This window comes from Loxodonta africana, chromosome 3 (genome assembly GCF_030014295.1).
Source record: "Loxodonta africana isolate mLoxAfr1 chromosome 3, mLoxAfr1.hap2, whole genome shotgun sequence".
Lineage (NCBI taxonomy): Eukaryota > Metazoa > Chordata > Mammalia > Proboscidea > Elephantidae > Loxodonta > Loxodonta africana.
This window is the reverse complement of record NC_087344.1, coordinates 83,275,170-83,296,863: the sequence shown is the minus strand read 5'-3', so window position 1 is coordinate 83,296,863 and position 21,694 is coordinate 83,275,170. Positions and strand designations below refer to the sequence as shown.

General features: G+C 40.3%; 1 protein-coding gene across 8 annotated transcripts in view; it reads right to left on the bottom strand.

Annotated features, from left to right (window-relative positions):
* MAST2 (microtubule associated serine/threonine kinase 2) overlaps nucleotides 1-21,694 on the bottom strand; it is a 252,949-nt gene that overhangs the window by 52,975 nt on the left and 178,280 nt on the right. For all 8 annotated transcript variants that reach the window (XM_064281895.1, XM_064281898.1, XM_064281897.1 and 5 more), the window contains one exon: nucleotides 6,570-6,661. In XM_064281895.1, coding sequence (XP_064137965.1) covers nucleotides 6,570-6,661 — 92 coding nt within the window. The remainder of the gene's footprint in view (nucleotides 1-6,569; nucleotides 6,662-21,694) is intronic.

Sequence of the window (21,694 nt, the reverse complement as noted above, 5' to 3'; positions counted from 1 at the left end):
GTAGGTGTGCCTCTATTCCTAAAGCACTTTGGTGGGTGAGCTCTGCACATGTACCTTAGGCACCCAATGCATGTACCTCTACAGATTGGTAGATGTCACTATCCTCAGACCCCTATGGCAGGAGGTTAGGTGGTTTGGGTGGAGTTTCAGCCCTCAGTTCCCCATTGTGGGTCAGTGAGGGCTCAGTTTCACAGGTAGAGTTATCAGACCTGGTAAACTTGTCTTTCCAGTAATCCGCTAAAACAATTACAGTCAGATCCCTATCAGAATTGCCTTTGCATTACAATAGCCACCTTGTTCCCTATAGGGATGAAAGCCCAAGACTGTGGATCTCAAATGCTTGGCTGGAGCTGGTTCTGTATTTTTAGTCCAATTTTGGGAAGTCAGGGAAGGATTCTTGGTCTCTGGGTTTTTTGTAGCTGCTTCTCTCAAGCCAGGAGAATGGATTAGGAAAAGACAAAACAAACAAACAAAGAAAAAAAACTGCAGAGCACTTCACTCTCTGGCCCAGGAAATTCCAATGTTAATGAAGCCACCTGGGAAGGGGAGGGGAGGGATCAGATAGATAGGAGAGAATAGCACCCTGGAGTATAGACAAAGTTACTTATCTTGCTTGGGGTGACTGTTTTATCTGAGATTCCCGAGGGGCACGTTGACTGTGTGCCCTGGCTGGGTAGAGATTGCCGCCGAGGGTCAGGCCCGCGTCCCGTGCTTGCGCTGTCTCAGAAGCCATGGTTAGTTTCTCCGCTCCCAGTCCGAAGCCCAGCACCAAGTTTCCCCGGCTGGGACGCCGCACTCCAGGCTCCAAAACCAGTCACTGCCTCCCGGTGACTTCTCTTCCTGTCAGCCACGTCGCTGCGCTGCCTGAGTGCACTGGCTGGGCTTCCCCGGAGGTCACTTCTGGGGGCTAGGGCTGTGTCCCGTGTTTGCGCCGTCTCAGGATGCCATGCTCAGCTCCCCTGCGCCCAGTCCAAAGCCCAGCGCCAAGGTTTTCTGACTGTGACGCTGGCTCCAGGCTCCAAAAACAGTTGCTGCTTCCCCGTGGTTGTTCGTTCTCTTGTTAGCCCCGTCAGTATGCAGCCTGTTTGCGCTGACTGAGTCTCTACGGAGGTTACCCCAGGGGGCTAGGGGTTGGGGCTGTGTCCCGTGCCTGCCCCACCTCAGCAAGCCGCAATCAGCCCTGCCACTTGGCACCAGGGAACCGCCAGGGCTCAAGGCTGTGGGGTGGGTTGCGGGTTCCAGACGCGGTCGCTGGTTCAGGACGCAGCTTTTCGCTCAGCTGTCACTCAGGTCAACTCTTTAGATCTGTGTTTGATGGTCAGGGTTCATAGATTGTCATGTATGTGATCGATTCACTTGTTTTTCCGAGTCTTTGTTGCAAGAGGGATCCAAGGTAGCCTCTGCCTAGTCAGCCATCTTGGCCCCCTCCTTATAGTCTGGTATAAGCTTTTGGAAGTTGTCATTAGATTGCCTCCATTTTCTCAGTAAAATAGGAAGCAAGGCCAACAGTTAAGTCTGGATGGTTACGATGTATGTGGGGAGGGGGGAGGGTGTGAGATAATCTTCTAGAAGAGTGAGAGTCAATGGATTAAGGACAATCAATATGACTATTTGGTAGCGTTAAGGGACAACTTCAGTTTGTGATAATGAATTTATAGTAAGATTAGTTGGCATGGCTATTTTTTCTTTAGTGACAGTAAATGACACTGGGTCATACAAGGTAGGATGGAAGAGTTGGATTTGACCAAGGTTGTGGTTCTAATAACTGGATACTTGAACTGAGACAGGGCAAGGGAGAAAAGGGTGTATGCAAGGAAATTGTTATATTTGACTACAAAATTCAAGTTGGTTATCAGGCAACAAGGGATGATTTTAAAAGCATTAGAATGGAGTCCTGAGTTACAAATCATTGTTTTAGGGGGTAGGGTTGGGGTTCCTAGATGGCACTTACTAGGAAGATTAGTGGTAGTTCTTACGGAACAGGAAGAATGAGGCTGAAATTATGGAAACAAGGTCTATGGTATGACTATGGGCACACATGACTGAGGTAGAGGGAAGAGAAGCTTACTGGAAGAAAGTAGTTCAAAGAACTGGAAAGATCAACTATTTAACTATCTTTGGTATACTGAATGATCTTTCTACATCAAGAAAGAATAAGACAGCTGCAGAAATGAAGAGAGTAAGAATGAATCAAAAGCTAAATTTTTTACAGCTGCAACGTGTGGAGATTTTTGGCAGTTCAAATCCACCAGCTGCTCCTTGGAAACCCTACGGGGGGAGTTCTACTCTGTCCTAAACGGAAACAGGTTTTTAAAATTTTTTTTATGATGGGTAGTAGGTGATATAATTTAATGATGTAAGATTCCAAGCTTACGGGATTAGGAAGAAGGATGAAGAATAATAAGAAAACGAGGACACCTACTCTCACTTCAGGCTCAATGGTATGAGAGATAAGAGTCAACACGAGAGAACTGCAAGAGAATTAGTGTTCTAAGTAAGGGGAGAACCAGGATTCCATGAGAGAAGGAATAGATTCCTCAGAGACGAGATTGAGGATACAGGAGAATCTGCTGATAATGAACTATGAATTCCAGAAGATACAATATAAGAGTTTCAGGAGCTGAGGCGGCATGACAGAGACAGAACAGGGAATGTTCAGAGGTTTATAGGAATCATAGTGAAGGAGGTCGGGGAGGGGTTCTTGTGGTGACAGACATAAACAGGAATAAAGGATAATGAAATTAGTTCTAGTGAATCCAAAGTAGACAGAGACGGGAAGGCTGCAATTGTTATAAAGAGGGAAGATCACTGGGGTTTACTCTTGACTCTGAACAATAGGGACTGAGGCATAAGGCAGGCATGGTTTTACTCCCAATACACTAATTTAAAATCAGTTAGACGATAAACAACAAACGTCATTAAAATATGCACACTCTTTGACCTATTAAGCCTATTCCTAAAAATTTATACAGTAGATCTCAAGACTCAGCAATTTCATGCCTATATATAAATCCTAGAAAAAAAACTTCGTGCGTGTATAAAAAAGAACATGAGGAAGGATGTTTGTTGCAGCACTGAGTATAAGAGTGAGAAATAAAACAATGTAAATTCCTGTGCCATTTATCAATTTAATGCCTCTCAGCTCCAAATTCAGTCTTCAATACCTGCTCAACTATACTGGAGAAAATTCCTTGTAGTATTTCTCCTACATAGAAAGCACGAGGTTGAACTTTCTCAATAGAGGGCGCTGGAGGCACACTGCAGGAGGAAGGGGCTCCGCTTGCTAGTTGGAGCAGCTGTTCCATCAGTGGTGTGGGTGTGAAGACAAGCAGTGATGCTCTGCTCCAGCCACATGCCAACAACCTTACAACCCTGGTCCGACCTGGGGAACGCTTTCTACAGTCCTCCCTACAGGAACAGTGTGTTCCAGGTCTCCTGCTGGCACTAGTGCCCTGATTCCCTCTCACGCCTCATTTATCCCCTGCCCCCAGGTTTTCTCCCATGGCCTTCCTGAGGGCTATCATGTGCTCTGGTTCTCCTGCCCACTCCCTCTGCATAGCTGCCCACTGGTTGCAATTTGCATGTGCACCAAAGGGTTGCTTCCTGATTGTCCAGAGACAGTGGATCAGCTTTGGCTTGGGCAAATCAGCAAACATCTCTGCCATCCCGTGGGCTGCAACTACACTACACCTTCTCTAAGGAAATCCGAATCTAGCCTAGGGGAGGGGCCCTCCATCCAAATTTGTTCTTCTTTGGATACACTATCTCAGCATCCCTAGTATCCTACAGAGTTCCCTTACATCTTAAAGTTACTCTTTTGTCATAGTTTAATAATTCTTTATATTTAACTTCACCTGTTTAAATCACTATGGGGTTTCTGTCTCCTGAGTGGACCCAGACTGATACAATGTTCACCAATAAGAAAATGAACAAGTAAATTGTGGTACAGTTGTACAATGGATAATGCTACAGGTAATAAAAATAAATGAATTAGGAAGGTTCCATTTCCAGGATGGCTGACTAAGCTACTACTGAACTGACCTCACCGTAGTTGTTACCTATTTATATATAAACCTGTTGTCTTCGAGTTGATTCTGACTCTAGTGCCCCTATAGGACAGAGTAGAACTGCCCCATAGGGTTTCCAAGGAACAGCTGGTAGATTCAAACAGCTGACCTTTTGATTAGCAGCCAAGCTCTTAACCACTGTACCACCAGGGCTCCTATTTTTATATAGTAGATAGTTAATATTGAACTGAGCTGTCTGGAATATATGAACCTATTTTCAAATCAACAGGCCTCATATTATTCAACAGATTCCAGAGTAAAATGTGAAGTTAAAGGGTCTTAGCATTCTGTGGACCCAACGTGAAGGACATATATAATCTGATGTTAAGTTTGATTGTATGAAACAAGTAGTGCTGTGTCTCTTAGCATTTGCCTGTGTTAGGTTTTTAGGTCAATTCTTCCCACCCAGATTTTCTGCATTGATTTGGGGAGAGATGATGATGATAGTTAACATCTGTAGAGTACTAAGTATGTTATATATTAACTCAAAGCTAGAGAGTACAGACCTATGCAGGCTGAAAAGGGCAGATGGTATTCTTATCCCAAAGTCACTTGAGTAGGAAAGAATTAGTCCTCAACTCTAATTGCCAAGAATCTAAGTACAAAGGAGCATAATCATCTCAGAGAGGAGCAGCCAGTAGTGATTACTGCCTAGTACATTACAAGGAGCACTGGTCACACAGTGGTTAAAGCGATTTACTACTAACCGAAAGGTCGGCGGTTCGAAAGCACCAGTGACTCTGTACGAGAAAGATGTGGCATCTGCTTCCACAGAGATTTACAGCCTTGAAAACCCTATGAAGCAGTTCTACTGTGTCCTACAGGGTCACTGTGAGTCAGAATCAACTCCACGGAAGCGGGTTTCCCTGGTGGCATAGTGGTTAAGAGCTATGGCTGCTAAATAAAAGGTGGGAAGTTTGAATCCACCAGGAACTCCTTGGAAACCCTATGGGGCAGTTCTACTCTGTCCTACAGGGTCTCTATAAGTTGGAATTGACTCGATGACAATAAGTTTTTTTTTTTAAACTCACATTATAGTTGTGAGACTATATACAAGGTTTGGACACGTTAAAGTTATTTCTGTGTGATATAAAAGCCAGATCAGATGTATGCTAAGTTTTTACAAAGTTTCAGGGTAGGATGTGCTATTTAAGCTAATCTAGAACCCAGCCAATTTCCAGGGAGAAAAAGTACCTAAACACAAGGAGAGTTTTGCTTTAAATGCCAATTCCTGGGTCCCCTTGTGCTCTTGGTGGTATCCTGTAATGTGACAACTAGTGCATAAGATGTTTACTGAGTCTGGAAAAGGGCCAGGGACACTGAATTATCTGGCCTCTAGGCTCAGGAAATTTGAGCCCAGAAAGGTGAGAACCTTCTTCTAGGGACAAAGATCTGTCTCAGAATTGCCAGACTCCGGGCCCTCAGAAAGCTACTCCACATACACCCTTGCTTTCTTCCTCCAAACATTCTGTAAATTGTGAGCAAGGAGACAAACCCAAAGGGAACAGTTCTGTCTGATCTGATCTGCTTTGATAAGCAGGCCTTTGGCATTGCTTTGGTACTCTTTTATTGACCAAGGGTAGCAAGTTCAGGCTTAGAACAACAGTTCCCATGGCGTACCAAACCCAGGCAGCAAGCTCTGAACAGCTTCCTAGGGTTCCGAGTCTGCTCTTTTTCCATTAACTCTAGGTCTAGAACTTCCACTGTAAATACTGTAGCAATGAACAGCGTAGCAGTACAGCAGCCCCTTCAGCAAAGACAGGTCCCCTGGTTTGGCTCCCGTGGGGTACAAAAATACACGTCTATTCCAAAATACAGAGCTAACTCAAATGAGGTCTTTCTGTCTTTCCTCTGGGAGGCAGAGTGTGTTTGAATCAATGCAAGCCCCATAATTGCCACATATTTCTCAATCAGAGGCAAGTATATCAGCCCTAACAATGTCTGGAGGAGCCCATATTTGACAGAGCAGGGTCTTAATGTATGAGGTCGTTTGCTTAATTCCAATACGTGAAATTGAGGTCAACATGAAACAAATATTCCTCTTGCTTTTGTTGTCTCCTGGTCTGTCAGGGAGAATGCTAACAGGAGTCCTATGAGGCAGAAAATTCTGAGTCCCAGCCCTCGGGCATGGTAGGACAAGATGTTAATGGACCCCTCATCACACAGCCCAAAATGATTGGAGCCATAACATACACTCAACACTCTAGAACAAAGGCCGTGGAACCAGGGTAGATACCTGACCTCCAAGACATGTATAAGACCAAAAGGAATGTTGAGAGGACAAGGTAAGAAACAACTAAGAACTAAAAGCAGACAGAACACATTCTCCTACAGAAAGCATGCCCATGAGGTTCTGTATGCTTCCGTCAGCCAAGTGAAGTGACAATATAATATACTGAACTATAAAAAGTGAAAAACAGGGAAGAACAAATACTAGCACCTACACAGAAGCAACTGGACACCTTGGGCATTTTCCACCTTTCTTAACCTTCAAACACTTACCTGTGTGGCCATGGAGTGGTGAGTGTGGCCGTGGAAGTGTGGGTGATGTGCTAGAGGTCACAATCAAGCTCTTGCGGTTACTTGTCCGACAACTGCAATGAAAACACAAATGTTAGTTATAACAGGACAATACCATGGGCCTAGAGGCCTTGAGTGGCTATCCAGGAACAAAGGAATGATGCCATTTTATGGGCTGAGTAGTATATTACTTCAAATTCTGAACTGGGTTGGCAATTACTGTTTGCATCAGCTAGGTTTCACAATTGCTGTGCTCTATCCTGGAATAATATTGTTTTGATTTTATCTTGTATTGTCATTGCACTTTGCCAATGTTTAAGTTTTGCTTCCCAAAGGGACATGAGAATTTCCCTAAGGGCAGCAAACATGTTTAAATGGTATCCAGTGAAGAATGACAAAATCTGATTCAGACAACTAAAAACACAAGCCATATTTGCACATCTCATAAAAATTAATGTTCTTGTCATAAAAAGAAAACTGTTAATTTAATCTAAGACACTTATTTTTTAAAACCACTTTTATCTTAATGAATTAAGCAACACTCTCATTTCCCTATAAATTTCCAGAACAAGTACTCTCTATAAAGCTGGCTTTCCATTACATGGCAATGACTGAGGCCTTTTTTTTGTGGTTGGAGAAAACCAGATCATGATGAAAAGCCGTTTCATGCAATACTTGGTACTGAAGTTTGTATACATTTATTTGAAAGCCAGGCCATCCTTTAAAGGCTTAGGCAAGCTTGTCATTTATACTCATTCAAAGATTTATTGGTCTACTATGCACCAGGCACTGTTCTAGGTGCTAGGAAAACAGTAGGGAACAAAAGAAAGTCTCTGTCCTCCATTAATTGGAGTAAAAATTACCATGAAAAAAAAGAAAGAAAGAAAACAGGGTAAGGAAATAAAGGAGACTGGCGTGGAGGTGGACATGATAGTGGTCAGGGCAGGTCCGACTAGTGACGTGACATTTGATCAAAAATCATCTGACACTGTTGTAACTCCCTCCTTTTTCGAATATTACATAAAATGCACAGGTCTTAAATGTTCAGTGCAATGAGGCTTGACTGCTGTATACATCCATGTAGCTATATCCAAAACAAGAGACAGAAAATTTCTATTACCCCAGAAAGTTCCCCTGTGCCTTTTTCCAGTCAACCAGCCGCTGTCTCTCAACCACCTTCTGATTTCTATTACAATATATTAATTTTGTTTGTCGACTGATTTCTTATAAATGGAATTACACAGTGTTATGAACTGAATTGTGAACCCCCACTAAAATATGTGTTGGAATTCTAATTCCTATACATGTGGAGGTAATCTTGCTTGGAAACAGGGTTTTCTTTCTTACGTTTATGAGACCATACCAGTGTAAGGTGTATCCTAATCACTTCTGATTTATATAAAGACCAGCATAACACAGAGACATATGGACAAATGGAAGAGGACAGACACCATGTGAGGGCTGTCTACAAGCCAAGGAACCAAGGAAAACCCAGGGCTACCAAGAAGGGTCAACATGACCAAGACCCTGATTTGGACATTTAGCCTCCAGAACTGTGAGAAAATAAGTATCTGTTCTTCAAAGCCACCCATTTGTGTGCTACCTGTGTTATAGCAGCACTAGGTAACTAAGACATACAGTATGTGTTTTTTGGTGTCTGGCTTCCTTTGCTCACCATAACGTCTGTGTAACTCTTCTTAGTTTCTAGGACATGATGCTTTCCTGGTTTTCCCCTTATCTCACCAGCTGCTGATTTCAGTCTCCTTTACTGGTTCCTTCTCTTCCTGACTTCTAAATGATTCAATGCTCTGGGGTTCTGACCTGAAATGTTTCCTTCTATACTTACACTCACTCCCTAAATAAATTATTTCAATTTCATAGCTTTAAATGCCATCTAGATGATGATGACACATAGCTCTTTATTTAAGTTCTATGCTCTCTCTCTGAGTGAGACTCACATATACAAATTCTACTTGACATCTCTACACTGAGATGTCTAAAAGGCATCTCAAAATTGACATTTCCAAAATAGACCTCTTGAATTTTCCTCTAAAACCTACTCCTCCCTAAGTTACATCGATCTTGTTACAAAATACCAGCATTCATCCAGTTGCTCAGGCAAAAAGCTAGAAATTATTGTTGATTCTTCTCTTTTTCCTCACATCTATATCCAAAACAACCAGCAAGTTCTGTGGATTATACCTTCAAAGTACATCCTGTGTTCAAAGAGTTCTCACTACCTCCATCACTATTACTACTCCAGCTCATGTCACCATTGTACAAAAAATTCCTAATGACCTTCCTCTTTCCACTTCGGTTCTTCTTATCCAGTCCATACTCCTAACAGTCTACTCTCCACCCACCAGCCAGAGTCATATCCTAAAAGCCATAAATCAGATCATGTAACTTCTTTCTTAAAACCCCAATGACCTCCCACCACACTTTGAATATAGTTCATACTCCATACTGTCACCATTCAAATTCACCATTTGTAAAGAATCTACTTTTTCTTAGTAAAGGTCTTTAGATAAATAAACTTTTATCTTTTGGGTTTTTTTTAAATAGAGAAACATAGCTATATTTATTCAGTCCCCTGTTTTGGTGGCAAATAACATAAATATTCTCAAAAAAAAAAAAAGCTCTAGACACCTCAATTTTGAACATGAGAAACTTAAGAGAATGTATATATTAAAACACATTGGCTGTTAAAGGGCTTACCCAGACCAAAGGGATCCTGAGTAGTACGATACCTCCAAAGATTTCCTCTGCTCTTTGGCTAACACTACTTCCCTCAATAGGTATACCCTTTCTCCTTGACTTACCCAATTCCATCCATGCTTCGTGAACTATTAGCTAAACATAGTCTATAAAATGTGAATTCTCTATTATTTTCTCAGAGATATTGCATCAGTAGTAAAGAAAAATTAGCCCCAAATGCTGCCTTGGTCCCACCTAACAAAGCTTAAAAACAATTCTCGATAGGATCAAACTACTTCCAAGTAAATTAATTATGTTTCTGAACAAAGTTCAAAAATATTTAAAGACATACAAACATATCTAGCATACAACAAGGCGAAATTCATAGTGTTTGTTATGCAATAAAAAATTACTAGGCATGGAACAGAGCATGAAAAGGTGACCCAAAATGAGAGTGATAAAATAATTGATAGACCCAGAAAGGACACAAATGATAGGATTAGTAGAAGTGAATATTAAAATTGTTATAATAATTATATTCTATATTTTTAAAAAGGTATAGGAAAGCATGAGCATATTAAGGAGAAATTATGAAAGAAATGAAAAAGCCCAAATCAAACTTCTAGAGATTAAAAAAAAAAAAAAATCTGAGATGAAAAATAAACTGGACAGCTGTAACAGTAGTTTAGATACCACAGAAGAAAAAGTTAGTGAGCCTGAAGACATAGCAAGAAAAAGTTTCTAAAATGAAACACATAGAGAAAAAGGATTTTTTTTTTTTTTTTAATGGAAAGGGCATCAGTGAGCTGTGGGACAATTTCAAGCAGACTAACGTGTAAGTAGAGTCCTTGAAAGGGACAGTGGGCTAAACACACACAAAAAAATTGAATAAATAGTTGCTGAAAAATTTTGGAATTTGATGAAAACTATAAACCTACAGATTCAAGAGGCTCAATGTACCCCAAGCACAAGAAACATGAAGAAAAGTACACTGAAGCACATAATAATTAAATTACTTAAAGCAATGATAAAAAGAAAATCTTAAAAGCCAGAAAGAAAAGATGCTTAACACACAGAACAAAGATAACAATGACAGCAGACTGGTCAACAGAAAAAAATACAAACCAGAAGACAGTAAAGAAACATCTTAAAGTACTGAATCTAGAATTCAATATTGAGAGAAAAAAGGTAGGCAAATAAGGACTTTTTCCAGGCATACAAAAGCAGAATGAAAATGATACCAGATGAAAATCTGAATCTACTCAAAAGAAAAGTGCAAGAAATGGTAAATATGTGGGTAATAGAAATCACTTGATTTTTTAAATCTCTTTAAAGGATAATTGACTGTTTAAAGATTTACAATAATAATGTACCGTGGGGTTTATGACATACGAAGACGTAAAATGTAGGACACTAATAGCACCAAGGCTGCAAGAGAAGAAATGTAAGTATATCATTGTAAGACTCTGAATTAAGTATTACGTGAAGGTAAACTGTGACATATTAAAGATATTTATTTTTTATTACAAATACTAAAGCAACTGCTAAAAAAAAAAAAGAAAAAGTATAGCTAATATGCCAACCAAAAAAAAAAAAACAGAGGAGATAAAATGGAATCATTAAGAAATACGCAATCCAGAAGTAGGCAAAAAAAGAGGAAAGGAGGAACAAGTACAGATGGGCCACACAGAGAACAAACAGCCAGTGAGATTTAAACCCAATTACACCAATAATCACACTAAATTCAAATGTCCTAAACACATACCAAGTTAAGGCACAGATTTTCAGAGTGGATATTTTTGCAAGACCCAACCATATGTTACTCATTATTTGTGATACCCAAAAACTGGACACCACCTCAAATATTCACTGACAGATGAATGGGTAAACAAATCATGATATTTCCACAAAATGGAATACTACTCAGCAATAAAACAGAATTAACTATTGACTCAAACACAACACGGAAGAATCTCAAAATAATTACACTGAAAGCAAGAAGCCAGACAGAAAAAGTACACACTATACAATTCCATTTGTATAACGTGAAAATTTTAACTGATCTGTGGTGAGAAAAAGCAGACCAGTGGTTGCCTAACTGCAGGCAGGGGATGGATTACAAAAAGGCTCCAGAAAATGTTTGGGCATGATAAATATATTCCTTATTTTGACCATGATAACAGTTTTACAGATTTATGTTGTTGTAAGGTTCTGTCGAGTTGGTTCCAACTTACAAGGACCCTATGTACAACAGAAGGAAACACTGCCTAGTCCTGTGCTATCTTTACAATTGTTGCTGTGTTTGAGCCCACTATTGTAGCCATTGTGTTAACCCATCTCATTAAGGGTCTTGCTCTTTTTTGCTGACCCTCTACTTTACCAAGCATGATGTCCTTCTCCAGGGATTGGTCCCTCCAGATAACATGTCCAAAGTAGGCGAGATGAAGTCTTGCCGTCCTTGCTTCTAAGGAGCATTCTGGCTGTATTTCTTTGAAGACAGATTTGTTCGTTCTTCTGACGGTCCACAGTATATTCAATATTCTTCATCAATACCATAATTCAAACGCATCAATTCTGCTTCAGTTTTCTTTATTCACTCTCCCGCTTTCGCATGCATATGAGGTGACTAAAACATGATGGCTTTGGTCAGGCACACCTTAGTCCTTAAGGTGACATCTTAGGTTTTTAACACTTAAAGAGGTCTCTTGCAGTAGATTTGGGGAATGCAACACATCCTTTGATTTCCTGACTGCTGCTTCCACGGGTGTTGATTGTGGATCCAAGTAAAATGAAATCCTTGACAACTTCAATCTTTTCTCCATCTATCATGATACTGCTTATTGGACCAGTTGTGAGGATTTTTGTCTTCATTATGTTGAGGTGTGATCCATACTGAAGGCTGTGGTCTTTGATCTTCATCAGTAGGTGCTTCAAGACCTCTTCACTTGCAGCAAGTAAGGTTGTGTCATCTGCATATCACAGGTTGTTAATGAGATCCAATCCTGATGCCACGTTTTTCTTCATATACACAAGCTTCTCTGATTATTTGCTCAGCATAAAGAACGAATAAGTATGGTAAAAGGATACGACCCTGACACACACCTTTCCTGACGTTAAACCATGCAGTATCCCCTTGATCTGTTCAAATGCTGCCTCTTGGTCTATGTACAGGTTCTGCATGGGCAAAACTAAGTGTTCTGGAATTCCCATTCTTTGTAATGTTATCCATAATTTGTTAAGATCCACATAGTTGAATGCCTTTGCATAGTCAATAAAACACAGGAAAACACTTTTCTGGTATTCTCTGCTTTTAGCCAAGATCCATGTGACATCAGCAATGATATCCTTGGTTCCATGTCCTCTTCTGAATCCAGCTTGAATTTCTGGCAGTTCCCTGTTGATGTACTGCTGTAACCACTTTTGAATGATCTTTAGCAAAAATTTACTTGCTTGTAATATTAAAGATATTGTTTGATAAATTCCGCATTCTGTTAGATCACCTTTCTTTGGAATGGGCACAAATATGGATCTCCTCCAGTTGGTTGGCTGGGTAGCTATCTTCAAAATTTCTTGGTACAGAAGAACGAACACTTTCAGTGCGGCATCCATTTGTGGAAATATCTCAATTGGTATTCTGTCAATTCCTGGGGCCTTGTTTTTTTGCCAATGTCTTAGATGCAGCTTGGACTTCTTCCTTCAGTACTATTGGCTCTTGATCATATACCACTTCCTGAAGTGGCTGAATGTCAACCAATTCTTTCTGATACAGTGACTGTGTATTCCTTCCATTTTCTTTGATGCTTCCTGCATCCTTTAAAATCTTCCCCATAGAATCCTTCAATATTGCAACTCAAGGCTTGAGTTTTCTCTTCAGTTCTTTCAGATTGAGAAATGCCGAGCACGTTCTTCCCTTTTGGTTTTCTAACTCTGTGCACATGTCATCACAATACTTTACTTTGTCTTCTTGAGCTGCCCTTTGAAATCTGTTCAGCTCTTTAACTTCATCTTTTCTTCCTTTCGCTTTAGCTACTCTACATTCAAGAGCAACTTTCAGAGGACTCTTTTGACATCCATTTTGGTCTTTCTTTCTTTCTTGTCTTTTTAGTGACCTCTTGCTTGTCTTCATGTATGATATTCTTGATGTCATTCCACAACTCGTCTGGTCTTCAGTCATCAGTGTTTAATGAGTCAAATCTATTCTTGAAATGGTCTCTAAATTCAGGTGGAATATACTCAAGGTCATACTTGGGCTCTCGTGGACTTGTTCTAATTTTCTTCAGCTTCAATTTGACTTGCATCTTATGCACAATTGACGGTCTGTTCCACAGAAGGCCCCTGACCTTGTTCTGACTGATGATACTGAGCTTTTCCATTGTCTATTTCCACAGATGTAGTCAATTTGATTCCTGTGCATTCCGTCTGGTGAGGTCCACATGTATAAAAAAAACAAAAACCAAACCCATTGCCATTAAGTCTATTCTGACTCATATCGCCGTTTATGTTGGTGAAAAAAGGTATCGGCAATGAAGAAGTCATTGGTCTTGCGAAATTCTATCAAGCAATCTCTGGCGTCATTTCTATCACCAAGGCCCTTTTTTCCAACTACCGTTCTTGTTTCCAACTTTTGCATTCCAATCACCAGTAATTATCAATGCATCCTGATTACGTTTGATCAATTTCAGACTGCAGAAGTTGCTAAAAATCTTCAATTTCTTCATCTTTGGCGTTAGCAGTTGGTGCATAAATATGCATAATAGTTGTATTAACTGATCTTCCTTGTAGGCATATGGATATTGTCCTATTGCTGACAGTGTTGTATTTCAGGACAGATCTTGAAATGTTCTTTTTGATGATGCATGCAATGCCACCCCTCTTCAGGCTGTCATTCTTGGCATAATAGACCATATGATTGTCCGATTCAAAATGGCCAATACCAGTCCATTTCAGCTCACTAATGCCTAAGATATCGATCTTTATGCATTACATTTCATTTTTAATGACTTCCAATTTTTCTAGATTCATACTTTGTGCATTCCTCATTCTGGATGTTTGCAGCTGCTTCTTCTCATCAGCAAATGAAGGTCCCAAAAGCTTGACTCCATCCACGTCGTTAAGGTCTCTACTCTGAGGATCAGCTCTTCCCCAGTCGTACTCTGAGTGCCTGCTGGCCTGATGGGCTCATTTTCTGGCACTATATCAGACAATGTTCTGATGCAACTCATAAGGTTTTCACTAGCTAATTCTCTTCAGAAGTAGACCGTGAGGCCCTTTTTCCTAGTTTTTCTTAGTATGGAAGCTCAGCTGAAACCTGTTCAGCATGGGTGACCCTGCTGGTATTTGATATACCATTGGAATAAGCTTTCAGCATCATGGCAACACGCAAGCCATCATAGTACAACAAACTGACAGACATGTGATTTATACCTATACTGAAACTCTCCAAATTGTACGTTTTAAACACATAGTCTATTATACTGTATAAAGGTGTAAAAAATTTTTTAGTGTAAGTAATATCATATCTCTCTTCTGCTTAAAATTCTCCCTACTTAAGATTAAAATTCAAAGTTCTTACAAGGGCCTACAAGGTCTTACATTATCTGGGTTCCATTACTTCTCTCTTTTGCTTACTTTACTCCACTCGCACTTTTCTCAGGGTCTTTACAACTGGAGTTTCCTTGGTCTATAATGCTCTTTCCCTAGGCAGCCTCAGGCTTGTTCCCTCATCCCCCTCAAGTCTTTGTTCAAATATAATCTCCGTGAATTTTTCCTTGATCATCCTATTTAAAACTGTAATACCCCCTAAACGACCTCCCTTTCCTGATTTATTTTTCTCCATAACACTTACCGGGGCCCTAGTGGTGAAGTGGTTAATAGTTTAGGCTGCTAACCAAAAGGTCGGCCATTCAAATCCACCAGCTGCTCCTTGGAAACCCTATGGAGCAATTTACTATGTCCTACAGGGTTGCTATGAGTCAGAATGGCAACTGGACAGGGTAACACTTACCACCACATAACTTACTATATATTTTACACATCCATTTTGTTTGTTGCCTCCCTTCCCCTTAGAATACAAGCTCCACGAGGGCAGGAAGTTTTGTATGTTTTGTTCTCTGCTGTAGTTCTCAATGCCTACAACACCGCCTGGCACATGGCAGGCTCTCAATAAACATTCATTAAATGAATAAGTGGAGGGATGAATATGATTTGTTACAAGAATTAAAAGAGGAAGCATACACATCTGGTACACGTAAAGTATATCCAACTATTATGTCTAAACTTCCTGTGTATGAAAATGAAAATCTCTTACAACTGTAGGGACAGATAATGGATTCTAACTTCATTTGCCATCTTATTTAAAATTTAATACAAAATCCAAAACACTAAAGATAATATTTCCAGACCACACGCCTTTGTATGAAGGTACACATAAGCTCACTTGGCAAGTCTGCAACAGCTGCCAGGGGAAAAAAAGGTCAGGCACCCTGCTACAGATGCCATGACTCAGCTGAGATCCAAGACGAGGAACCGGCTAATTTTTCCATATCAACAGGCTCTGGCCATTTCCCCAGTATCCTGAAAGATAAAGGGCAGGCCTTAATTCTTTCATCTCAGTAAGACAGAAGTACTGGATGTTCACAAAGTCAGGCACAGTAACTCCAAGCTGATGGGAGGTAATTTAGAAGTCCACTGAGTTGATGCTCTGCTGCTTACTGCAAAGACTTGAGTTAAACTAGACTGCTGCTCAATACCACCCCAGTCACCTGGTCACTTACAGTAAAGCCTGACATTTCATCTTCCTACATGCTTCACCATGCTCATCTCAAAGAATAATGGTAACAGGTTAAAATACACTGTGCAACCTCTGTGACAATGTTGAACTGTGGCCATATTTACAAAGTAGCTGGTCCTCAGCCTTCAAATCTCTTCTGCCTGTAGCTGGCAGGCACTCAGAAAATCTGACCCACTGTGGTAGCTGCCCTAGATTTAGTTAGGAAGCCTGCTCCCCTGACTGAAGCAATACAGGATGGAGTACAAAACCAAGCCCATTGCCGTTGAGTCCAACTCATAGCGACCCTACAGGACAGAGTAGAACTTGCCCCATAGAGCTTCCAAGGAGCACCTGGTGGATGTGAACTGCTGACCTTTTGGTTAGCAGCCATAGCACTTAACCACAACACCACCAGGGTTTCCCAGTAGGAAGCGTAAAAATCCTTTACAACCTTCAAGACTACTTAAATGTCACCTTCCCAATTTTCCTATTTAATACTGTGACCTGCTCTCCCCTAACCCTCTTACTCTAGTTTTCACATCTCTAGTAGCACTTCTTATCACCTTCTAATGTACTATGCAAGTCGATTTATTTATTATGTTTACTGTCTGTTTTTTTTTCCCTTTATAATAAGCTCCATGATGCTTCCCAATCACCTACAAATAGTGCCTGGAGACAGGAGGTGCTCAATTATTTGCTGAACAAATGAATGCATTTCAGGAGAAGCAGGCACCAAGAATCAGAGTAACTAGGAAAAAAGCCTACGCTCTAAACCAAAATCTTTTTCTAAGGTGGGGCAGCAGCTCTCCTTAGATTGATCAGTGCTACAAAAAACCAGTTGCCCTTGAGTAGATTCCAACTAATGGCAACCCCATGTGTGTCAGAGTAGAACTGCGCTCCCAGGGTTTTACATGGCTGATTTTTCGGGAGTAAAAACCTTCTGAGGCACCGCTACCCGTTGCAGTTGATTCTGGTTCAAAGCGGCCCTACAGGACAGAGTAGAACTGCCCCAAAGAGTTTCCAAGGAGCACCTGGTGGATTCGAACTGCCGACCGTTTGGTTAGCAGCCGTAGCTCTGATTTAACCTTTTGGTTATCAGCCTAGCACATCAATCCTTCGCAACACTCAGGGACTCCACTGCAAAAAAAATGTAGTTGGGATTTGCTAGCAATTACATTAAATCTGTAGATCAATTTGGGAAGCTCTGTCATCTAACTATATTGAGTCTTCTGATCCACGAACACTGGCTGTCTTTCCATTTAATTAGGTCTTCTTTAATTTCTTTCAACAATGTTTTGTAGTATGTAAGTTTTCACTTCTTTGGTTACATTTATTTCTAGGTTTTTGAAATTTTTGATGCTGTTTTAAATGGAATTGTTTTCTTAATTTCGTTTTCAGATTGTTCATTGCTAGTGTAGAGAAATATAACTGACATTTGTATACTGGTCTTGTAACCCTGCTGAACTTATGCATCAGCTCTAATAGTTTTTTATGGATTGTTTAAGGTTCTAAGTTACTTTTAAGACCCTCTATTTTTAGGGTTCTGTATTTTATTACAATGTATCTAGATGGGGATTTATTTTTATTTGTGATGATAGGGATTTGTCATGATTCATGATCTTTTCCCTGAATCAATTCTGGAAGGTTTCAGTCATTATCCCTTTGAATTTTGTCCCTTTCTCATTTCTCTACATTCTGCTGGGCTTTCTTACTCTATTTTCTATATTTTTTAGTTCTCCATATTTTACATCTTCCTATGTCTGTGCTGCATTCCAGATAAAAATTTATTAATTTTGTCCACAGCTCTATCTACTATTTAACCTAACCCCTGGTTTTCAATTTCAATGATATGACATACTTCATTCCTTGAACTAACATTTTTTCCAAATATGCCTGGTCTTTTTTATTAAATAGGTGTCTTTTTTTTCTCTCATTGTCGTTTTCTTCCCTTATGTTCTTAATCAATTTAAATATACTTATTTTATAGTCTATCTATGACATTACTTTGTGACATTCTTAAAAAAACAAAACAAAACCCGTTGCCAACGAGTTGATTCCAACTCATAGCAACCCTATAGGACAGAGTAGAACTGCCCCATAAAATGCCTAGTGGATTTGAACTGCCGATCTTTTGGTTAGCAGCTGTAGCACTTAACCACTATGCCACCAGGGTTTCCTGTGATGTTCGTAGGGGTCTATTATTATTGTTTCTTCTGTCTATTGATTTTCACGTATGGTGGAGTTACCTTGTATGGGTTATAATTTTGTATTGTGAGTTCACCTTCAGCATAGCTTTATTTATTGAGACTCCTGTGTTGCCTGAGTCGAAAGAAAGTATGTTATCTAAAAGAAGTTTTGAGTTTGCTTCTGACAGATGTGCTAGGGTTATTACCAGACTAGGAACAGCTCCTAGACCACAAAGATAATATAAACCTCAGCCCCCAAATTAAGATGAATGAAGGTCTATGGTTAAAAATTCTCAGGGGAGACTTATAATTATTAACAGCCCTATTTAAAACTCAGATGAGACTACAGAGCTTCTTTACCAATGGGTAAAATTTTCCAAGGATAAAGTCCTTTGAGGGCCTTAGTTTTATGTAGCGGTCTCAATTCCAACACCCTACCCTAAACAAGCTTAAAGCCTCATTTTCTTTTCCTTCAAAGTTATTGAGACTTGTAAAACTGCTTCTCTACCCCCTTTTCGTGGAAGCTCCAACACTGGCTCACACTGTTCCAGATGTTGCTTTATCTCTTTAATTTAGGACCCTTGAGATTTTCCTCACTTTCTAATGAATTTAGCTATGCATTTAAAACAATGATAATGGCTAACATTCATTAAGTGCTAATTATGTACTAATTATGTACTGTTTAAAGCACTACTTGTAATATTCACACCTTATAAAGAAGGTACTATTATTCTCTCCAAGGAGCCCTGGTGGTGTAATGGTTAAACACTCAGCTGATAACTGAAAGAACCCACCAGCAGCTCCATGGAGAAAAGACCTGACGATATGCTCCTGTAAAGATTACAACCTAGGAAACCGTATGAGGTAGTTCTACTCTGTCCTACAGGGTCATACAATAAGTTGGTATCAGCTCAACAGCACACATTATTTCCTCCTTTATATGGACAAAGTGCCCTGGTGGCCCAGTGGTTAAGAGTGAGACTGCTAACCAAAAGGTCAGCAGTTTGAATACACCAGCCACTCCTTGGAAACGTGGGGGCAGTTCTACTCTGTCTTATAGGGCGGCTATGAACAGAATTGACATGACAGCAATGGTTTTTTGCTTTCTTATGGACAAGAAACCTGAAGCACAAAGAGGATAATTAACTTGCCCAAAGTCACAATAAATTACCAAGATTTCTTTGAAAGCCTAATAAAACCTGAAAAAAGTTACTATCAAGTTGATTCCAACTCATAGTGAAAGGTCAGTGGTTCAAATCCACAGCTGCTTGACAGGAAAAAGATGAGGCAATCTGTTTCCATAAAGAAACCACGTGTGGCAGTCTACTCTGTCCTGTAGGGTCTTGCTGTGAGTTCGAATCATCCTGACAAGTTTTGCTTGGAAAGCAACCTACATTCTTTTTACTCTAGGACTTTCTCAATGTAAAACTCTAACCTAAGAGCTCCATCCTAAAGACGATTCAAAAGGCAAGTATTCAGAAAAATAAGAGTATTTTGTATAGCTTGAATAATTTAAGGGGGAGCAAAAGTATGGGTAGATAGGATAAGACAAGACAGGATAAGAACTACCTTAGGGATTGGAGGAGACTTTGACATAACCACAAATACTGGGGAGCAGATCTATGGCAGAGGCTCAGCCAACACTATGCTCTCACTAAATTCTTAAGTCATGTCCACCTTGACTACCACCACCACCACCAATTCTAAATCAGGGACAGGCAAAGAGTCTGCTATCTCGATCCTGACAAAAAAATAAAGAGGTACAGGTTATCTCTACAATGGTCAATCCTGGATCCTTTCACTATGTCATAGTAGAAAAGACTGTTGACAATGCAAAGGAAGCATGATTTGACTCCTAGCAGATTATAATACCAACCAAACCTAAAAATCTCAGCTAACCCAATTAAAAAATGGGAAAAGGATATGAACAGACACTTCACCAAAAAAGACATTCAGGCTGCTAACAGATACATGAGGAAATACTCACGATCATTAGCCATTAGGGAAATGCAAATCAAAACTACAATGACATTCCACCTCACTCCAACATGGCTGGAATTAATCCAAAAAACACAAAATAATAAATGTTGGAGAGGCTGTGGAGAGACTGGAACACTTATACACTGCTGGTGGGAATGTAAAATGGTACAACCACTTTGGAAATCGATTTGGCACCTCCTTAAAAATCTTGAAATAGAATTACCATACGATCCAGCAATCCCAGTCCTTGGAATATATCCTAGAAAAATAAGAGCCTTCACATGAACAGATATATGCACACTCATGTTCACTGCAGCACTGTTTACAATAGCAAAACGATGGAAGCAGCCAAGATGCCCATCAACAAATGAATGGACAAATTATGGTATATTCACACAGTGGAATACTATGCATCGATAAAGAACAAAGATGAATCTGTGAAACATTTCATAACACGGAGGAATGTGGAAGGCATTATGCTGAAAGAAATTAGTCAGTTGCCAAAGGACAAATATTGTATAAGACCACTATTATAAGAACTCGAGAAATAGCTTAAACAGAGAAGAAAATATTCTTTGATAGTTACGAGAGGGGGGAGGAAGGGAGGGAGGGAGGGAAGGAGGGAAAGGGGTTTTTGCTAATTAGATAGTAGATAAGAATTATTTTAGGTGAAGGGAAAGACAACACACAATACAGGCGAGGTCAGCACAATTGGACTAAACTAAAAGCAAAGAAGTTTCCTGAATAAACTGAACGCTTCAAAGGCCAGCATAGAAGGGGCGGGGGTTTGGAGACCATGGTTTCAGGGGACATCTAAGTCAATTGGCATAATAAAATCTATTAAGAAAACATTCTGCATCCCCCTTTGGAGAGTAGCATCTGCGGTCTTAAACACTAGCAAGGAGCCACCTAAACTGCATCAACTGGTCTCAACCCACCTGGATCAAAGGAAAGTAAACAACACCGAAGATACAAGGTAATTATGAGCCCAAGAGACTGTCTGTCTATGGACCACATAAACCAGAGACTACATCAGCCTGAGACCAGAAGAACTAGATGGTGCCCAGCTACAACAATGACTGCTCTGACAGGGAACATAACAAGACAGCAGTGGGATGCAGACCTCAAATTCTCGTAAAAAGACCAGACTTAATGGTCTGAGACTAGAAGGACCCCAGAGGTCATGGTCCCCAGACCTTCTGTTATCCCAAGACAGGAACCATTCCCAAAGCCAACTCTTCAGACAGGGATTGGACTGGACTATGGGATAGAAAATGATACTGGTAAGGAGTGAGCTTCTTGGATCAAGTAGACACATGAGACTATGTTGGCATCTCCTGTCTGGAGGGGAGATGAGAGGGCAGAGGGGGTCAGAAGCTGGCTGAATGGACATGAAAATAGAGAGTGGAGGGAAGGAGTGTGTTGTCTCATTAGGGGGAGAGCAATTAGGATTATATAGCAAGGCGTATATAAAT